Source organism: Danio aesculapii, chromosome 22 (genome assembly GCF_903798145.1).
Source record: "Danio aesculapii chromosome 22, fDanAes4.1, whole genome shotgun sequence".
NCBI lineage: Eukaryota > Metazoa > Chordata > Actinopteri > Cypriniformes > Danionidae > Danio > Danio aesculapii.
Genome location: NC_079456.1, coordinates 1,165,384 through 1,172,883, shown reverse-complemented (window position 1 = coordinate 1,172,883; position 7,500 = coordinate 1,165,384). Strand labels below are relative to the sequence as shown.

The 7,500-nt window shown below is 35.2% G+C and overlaps 1 protein-coding gene across 2 annotated transcripts in view; it reads left to right on the top strand.

Moving 5' to 3' along the window:
• The window catches only part of cept1b (choline/ethanolamine phosphotransferase 1b), a 9,974-nt gene that overhangs the window by 879 nt on the left and 1,595 nt on the right, over nt 1-7,500 (top strand). The window contains exons 3-8 of one of the 2 annotated variants that reach the window (XM_056448344.1): nt 826-1,247; nt 2,025-2,172; nt 2,372-2,513; nt 5,357-5,441; nt 6,864-6,995; nt 7,084-7,242. In XM_056448344.1, coding sequence (XP_056304319.1) covers nt 909-1,247; nt 2,025-2,172; nt 2,372-2,513; nt 5,357-5,441; nt 6,864-6,995; nt 7,084-7,242 — 1,005 coding nt within the window. In that variant the 5' untranslated portion in view covers nt 826-908. Of the gene's footprint in view, nt 1-825; nt 1,248-2,024; nt 2,173-2,371; nt 2,514-5,069; nt 5,155-5,356; nt 5,442-6,863; nt 6,996-7,083; nt 7,243-7,500 lie in introns of both variants that reach the window. The other variant, XM_056448345.1, reaches the window with a different exon arrangement.

Here is a 7,500-nt window from a genome sequence, read left to right as displayed (position 1 = left end):
CACACTCATTCACACACATACACTACGGAGAATTTTAGCCTACCCAATTCCCCTATAGCGCATGTGTTTGGACTGTGGGGAAAACACGCACCAACATGGGGAGAACATGCAAACTCCATACAGAAATGCCAACTGATTCAGCTGAGACTCGAACTAGCGACCGTCTTGCTGTGAGGTGACAGCGCTACCCACTGCGCCACCTAGCTAACGATTTTGGGTCCCAAAAAAAAAGGTCTGTGTTGATCAGCCAGGAAAATTTAATATAAAAAATAAAACATTCTCTTTAGGTTAGACGAACGCTGCTAGAATGTTCCATTTTAGTGTTTGTTATCAAATAACCTTCCTGCAATGTTCTGGGAAGGTTTGTTTTTGGTTTTTAGAACCAAAATGGGAACTACAAGTGAACATTTTAGGCGAGTGTTCTACTTTTGCAGTCTTGTGCCTCGGTTTTAATTAAATTGCTTTCAAAAACTCTTACACTAGCTATGTTCTCATTGCGTGTCGGCATCATCTAATAATCATTTAAGTAATTTATTAAATAAAGAAAAGACTCATGGAGCTTCTATCTCAATAAATTCCAGTTTTACTTTTGATAGTTGGCGTCAGTTAATCAGGAAGTGTCGATTTTGTTCTCTTTAACTCATTGTATGGAAACGGTGCTTTATTTGCACGTCTTTTATGAGAGATTCCAGTTTTGCGCATAAATTAAATTTGCATCTTTAGATGGGAACAAAGCTACTGTTGTGTAATTTAAATGCGTAACATTTTATTTTTAGTTGAAAACCATTTTGTGTAAACATTAACTTATAATATTGCTGTTTGCAGGACTCTAGCCATCCTGCTGTGGCGCTGTGGTCACCAAGTGGGCGGAGTCAGGCTCAGACTCGGGCTGTGATTGGCTGAGAGTGATGAGTGGGCTGGCAGGGGCTCACGGGCGGAGGAGCGGGGCCAGGGAGAGAGGGCGGGGCGTAGACTCTTCGTGCTGGTTCGCTCCAGGTGTCCTGCGGCGAGTGTTCGAGGTGCCGGCGCCGGTTCTGTCGCGGCACCAGCTGAAGCGTCTGGAGGAGCATCGCTACAGCAGCTCGGGACGCTCGCTCCTCGAACCCATCATGCAGCAATACTGGGAGTGGCTCGTAAACCGGATGCCGCCCTGGATCGCGCCAAACCTCATCACCATTGTAGGCCTGGTGACCAACATATTCACCACACTGGTGCTGGTGTATTACTGCCCGACCGCCACCGAACAGGTATACTAGCGATCAAACCACCATAATATGCGAGATCTGAATGATAATTTTTTTTATAAAATTTTTTTTTGACAATAGTGCTGGAATTGCATTTTACTTAAAAAATACTACAGTAGTGTTTTTGAACCATACTATACTTAAGTATTTGCATTAATCTGTTGTGATGATTTTACAGTTGCTATGGTAACACAACAACTATAGTAATTGATCTGTTGTGGGGATTCTACAGTTGCTATGGTTACAACTATAGTAATTGATGTGTTGTGATTCTACAGTTGCTATAGTAACACAACAACTATAGTAATTGATTTGTTGTGGTGATTCTACAGTTGCTATGGTAACACACAAACTATAGTAATTGATCTGTTGTTCGGATTCTACAGTTGCTATGGTAACACAACAACTATAGTAATTGATCTATTGTGGTGATTCTACAGTCGCTATGGTAACACAACAACTATAGAAATTGATCTGTTGTTGGGATTCTACAGTTGCTATGGTAACACAACAACTATAGTAATTAATCTGTTGTTGGGATTCTACAGTTGCTATGGTAACACAACAACTATAGTAATTAATCTGTTGTGGTCATTCTGCAGTTGCTATGGTAACACAACTATAGCAATATAAATAAATGAGCTAATACTTTCGTTGTCTACAGCCGTAGAGTATATTATGCTACAATTCACCACAGTGTACTGTAGTAAATACTAAAATATACTACAGTATTTATCAGTTCACTATAGTTAACACAGCAGCACTGCTTGTGTGTTTTAGGCTCCGCTGTGGGCGTATCTCCTGTGCGCGGTGGGTCTGTTTGTCTATCAGTCGCTGGACGCCATCGATGGGAAACAGGCCAGACGCACTAATAGCAGTTCACCACTGGGGGAGCTGTTTGACCACGGCTGTGATTCGCTCTCCACAGGTGAACAGTACACACTTTCTATACGAATCGTAGGGCTGAACAATATATCGTTTGAGCATCGATAGCGCAATGTGTGTACCCGCAATAGTCAATAATATTATCGACTGCTACTATCTGCAATAGTAGTAATACTGAATTTGATGTGAATGCTAAATATTTCGTTTAAATGTTATCTCTTTGTTTAACGTGTGTTTCTCAGTGTTCGTGGTGTTGGGCACCAGTATAGCCGTTCAGCTGGGCACTCACCCCGACTGGATGTTCTTCTGCTGTTTCGCTGGCATGTTTATGTTTTATTGCGCGCACTGGCAGACCTATGTCTCTGGTACACTGCGCTTCGGCATGTGAGTATAAAAAAAACGATTTTATCAAAAACTATTTATCATGTGTACGAGGAACATTTGTTGATTATTTTATCGGTAAGGTGTGGTCACATGTAATGCTCAATAGGAGTCTTTATTTAAGTCAGATTTAAGGGTTGATGTTGGACAATGGATGTATTTTCTACAAATTGATAGAAAACAGGAATTGAATTTTGCGTAAATGCGAGATATTTCCCTGAAGTGTGACACAACGGGTAATTATATAAGACAGTGGACGTATATAAACATATCCATATGTAAATGTCATCACTCTTTCCGTTGACATCATAATGCTCAACAGCAATTCACAATGTAGTAGATTTGTTTTAATTGACTAATTTCAAAAGACACAAAGTTGTCAAATTTTCACAGGAAATAGTCATTTTCGAAAAGAAACCACCCTGTTTAATTCATTTTTCATCAAAGTGAATCATTTAATTTAAGAATTCACAATATAATAAATAATAGATGTTAGTTCCGCAGTGCGGTTTGCAGATATTTTATACATGAAACACATTTTTGCTGGCACAATAGTACGTTTTATAGGAATCTACGAAACTGAATTTCATCACGCAAAGTTTGCAGGCGGTTAACAGTTGACAAAATGTTTGCAAACAAAAATCGTAATTTGTACATCGATAAAATCTCACTTTTCACAGTGGGTTCACATTAGACAGTGGACATATTTACACAATTTATTCACTTTCACTGTTGAACTAACAATATTCAGAAGGAGTTTACAATATAATCATTTTTTTTGGTAAACGGACAAATATCGTAGTTTATTTCGCAAATTTTGCTGATATTTTCCACAAGAAACATATTTTTGTTGGCACAATAGTACGTTTTATAAGAACCTCCAAAACTAAATTTTCATTCATTCATTTTCTTTTCGGCTTAGTCCCTTTATTAATCCAGGGTCGCCACAGTGGAATGAACCGCCAACTCATCCAGCAATTGTTTTATGCAGCGGATGCCCTTCCAGCCGCAACTCATCATGGGAAACACATACACACATTCACACACTCATACACTACGGACAGTTTAGCCTACCCAATTCACCTGTACCGCATGTCTTTAGACTGTGGGGGAAACCGGAGCACCCGGAGGAAACCCACGCGAACGCGGGGAGAACATGCAAACTCCACACAGAAACACCAACTAACCCAGCCGAGGCTCGAACCAGCGACCCTCTTGTTGTGAGGCGACAGCACTACCTACTGCACAACTGCTTTGCCCAAAACTGAATTTTGTTTACGCAAATTTTGCGGGCGGTTAACAGTTGATGTGTTCTGCGCTGAATTTTCCAAGCAAAAATATTAATTCGTACATTGCACTTTTCATAATGGGTTCACATTAAACAGCGAACATGTCCATTTACGATATTGATTCACTTCACTGTAGAAATAATAGTATTCAAACGGAAGTCTCAATATATACGTGTGTTTTTGTAAATTGACTGATATTGAAATTTTGTCTTTTTAACATTGAACGTTTTGTAGACAAAGTTTTATCAGATTTTCACAGGCAAAATAGTCATAACAATCCAACCCTTTTTTTATAAATTAGATACATTTTTTACAAATTTTTGCTGGCGAACTTAATACGTTTTATAGGAATCTACAAAACTAATAGATTTTATAGTTGACGTGTTCTGCACTATTTTTTTCCAAGCAAATTAATCATTCGTACATTGATACAATCTCACTTTTCAAAGTGGCTTTACCATGAACATTTGACATTATCCGTACGCAAAATTTCATATAATTCACACATGTAAAATAGTAATTCCATTATTAAATTCATAGTGGATTCACATTAGACAGTGAACACATTAACATAATTTATTTACTTTCACCGTTGAAATAATATTCAAAAGGAATTCACAATACATTCCATTTTTTTTAATTGACCGATTTTGTTTTTTAATGTTGAACATTTTTGTACACAGTTTAATTCGATTTTCGCAGGCAAAATAGTCAAAGCGATCCAACCATTTTAAATAAATTAGCTAAATGTTTACCATATTTTTGCTGGTGAACTTGTACATTTTATAGGAGTCTATAAAACAAATAGATTTTATAGTTGACGTGTTCTGCGCAGTTTTTTTTCCAAATACAATAATAATTCGTACATCGATACAATCTTTTCAAAGTAGCTTTATACTAAACAATTGTAATTTTTCGTATGCAAAATTTCATACTATTCGCACATGTAAAATAGTATGTCCATTATTAAATTCATAGTGGAGTGAACTTGTACTTTTTATAGGAATCTACGAAAATTTTTACAGTTGATGTGTTCTACGTAAAATACAAATTTTAACGCAAAATAACAATTCGTACAACTGTACAATCTCACTTTTCAGAGCGGGTTTACACTGAACAGCTGCAATTTTTCGTATGCAAAATTTTGTATAATTCGCACACTCAAAATAGTAATTGCATTATTAAATTTGTAAAAAAAAAACATGGCGACTGTGACCACATCTTTAGCTAACAGCAGTACAGATGGTGTCTGAGGCTTGTTTTGTGGCAGATTTGACGTCACAGAATCGCAGATCTGTCTAGCATTGATGCAGATGTTTACAGCTGCTGCTGGCCCGACGATTTGGAACATAACGGTAAATCCGATCGGCCAATCAAATGGCTCATCCTATCGTGACGAATCAGCTGCCTGAATCACTAATTAACCAATGATTTCAATCCAGATCCGCTCGAATAAGATCAGTGACTCAATGACGAAAGCTAATGCTGCTGTGATTAGCATGGCTGTGTGTGGCTGCGCGTGTGTGTTTGTGTCTAACACGTCTCTCCTCCGCTCAGCATTGATGTTACAGAAGTGCAGATCTTCATAATTCTGGTGTATTTACTGGCTGCTGTGGGCGGATCAGCTTTCTGGCAGTCTCCGGTAATTCAGCACTCGCATCTGTGATTATTATAACACTCATAATCATAACCCATGTAGTTGTGTGTGTTTGTGTGTTAAACACTAATAACTCGATTCCTTTGATAGCAGTTTTACGTTTTTAGATTCTATATAATTTTTTTTTTTTGCATTATTAATATGTATTTTACACTATAAAATATTTTAAATTATTTAAAATGATTTACTCTCCTGTTCATTTTTGTTTTGTCTCCTTCAAATATTTCCCAAATGATGTTGAACAGATTCAGGAATTTCTCACAGTATTTCCTCTAATATTTGTTCTTCTGGAGAAAGTCTTATTTGTTTTATTTCAGCTAGAACAAAAGCAGTTTTTAATTGTTTTAAAGCCATTTTAAGGTCAATATTATTAGCCCCCTTCAGCAATATTAGTGTTGGATTGTCTCCAGAAGAAACCACTGTTATACAATGACCTAATTACCCTAATTAAACCTTTAAATTGCACTTAAAGTACATTTATTTAATAAATTACAATGACAATAGTGTTAATACAAATATACAAATTAAAATCTCACGTGTAAATAAATTCTACATAATGTACATAATTTCCATATGTTTAACAATAAAATACGAAGTTATAATATTTATGGTATAAAATAATACATGAATAAGGTAAATAAAAAAATATTCTAAAATATATTAGCCAAAATTTGCATACATTTGAAAAAGTTTAACTGTTATGTATATAAATTATATATACACATGCATTATTTAAAATAATACAGGAATGATTTTGATAGCATGAATTGTAACGTGTATATGCTTAACCTCTTTGCATATTTAATATTATAATGTGTTATATGACAATAAACTCATTTAAAAATTAATTAGAATGTAAAATATACATTCTGCATGCCAAATATACATGTTTTCAATATATATTTAGTATTATAAAATAGTCAATTAAAGTAATACATGAATTATGTCTAATTATAACGCGTTTACACACATATTGTGTATATTTAAAATTTCTAAAATATATTAATCAAAAATTACATCATTAATACATGAATAATTTAGACAATGTGAGTTATAATGTAATAATTATAATACAATTCTTGGTATATTTCATGTTTTATATTGTAAATAATGTACAGAAATTCTCTATATTTAAAATTATGCATTTTTTCCTCATTTACTATTTAAAAGTAATAATTAAATGACAATAATCTAAATATTTATATATACAAAATTCTCCATACATTTAAAATGATATAATAACCTAATAAATAATGTAATGCATGCATATATAATGTATGTATGCACATAAGACATTGTTAACTCAGTGTTATATAAAAAAACTGTGGGTTTCATAGAACTGTAAATTATTTCAATATTTCTCTTTCGTTTTAACGTAATGGTCTCTCATTCTCTCGCATTCAACAGATTCCCGTAATAAACATCCAAATGAAAATAATTCCAGCACTTTGCACATTTATCGGGGTGGTTTTCTCATGTACCAATTACTTCAGAGTCATATTTACAGGCGGCGTGGGGAAGAACGGATCCACTATAGCGGTACGTGTGGAAACTACACATTATTATTATTATATCATCGTCTCTGTCGTTACTTTCTCAGCTCTGTGTGTGTGTGTTTGTGTTTCAGGGTACGAGTGTATTATCTCCCGTTCTGCACATCGGCTCTGTGATCGTCCTCGCTATGATGATTTATAAGAAATCTGCCGTCCAGCTCTTCCAGAAACACCCCTGTCTCTATATTCTGGCTTTCGGCTTCGTTTCGGCCAAAATCACCAATAAATTAGTGGTGAGTAAAAACTGAGCATTTAATTAAAATTACCATGAAAATGGGTTTTTACTGGATGAATCAGCATTTTTGAACAGACTTCAATATGATATTGAACAAATATATTGAACAGGTACTTGTCGCCACCTATTGGCGGAACAAAATAAATGCTGCGTACATTTATAGATTTTGATCACTTTTTTTATTTTATTTTTTTATAAAATCGCAAGTTTTCCTTTAGAGGGTACCTTTAGGCAGTGGAAATGCAAGCCTGATAAA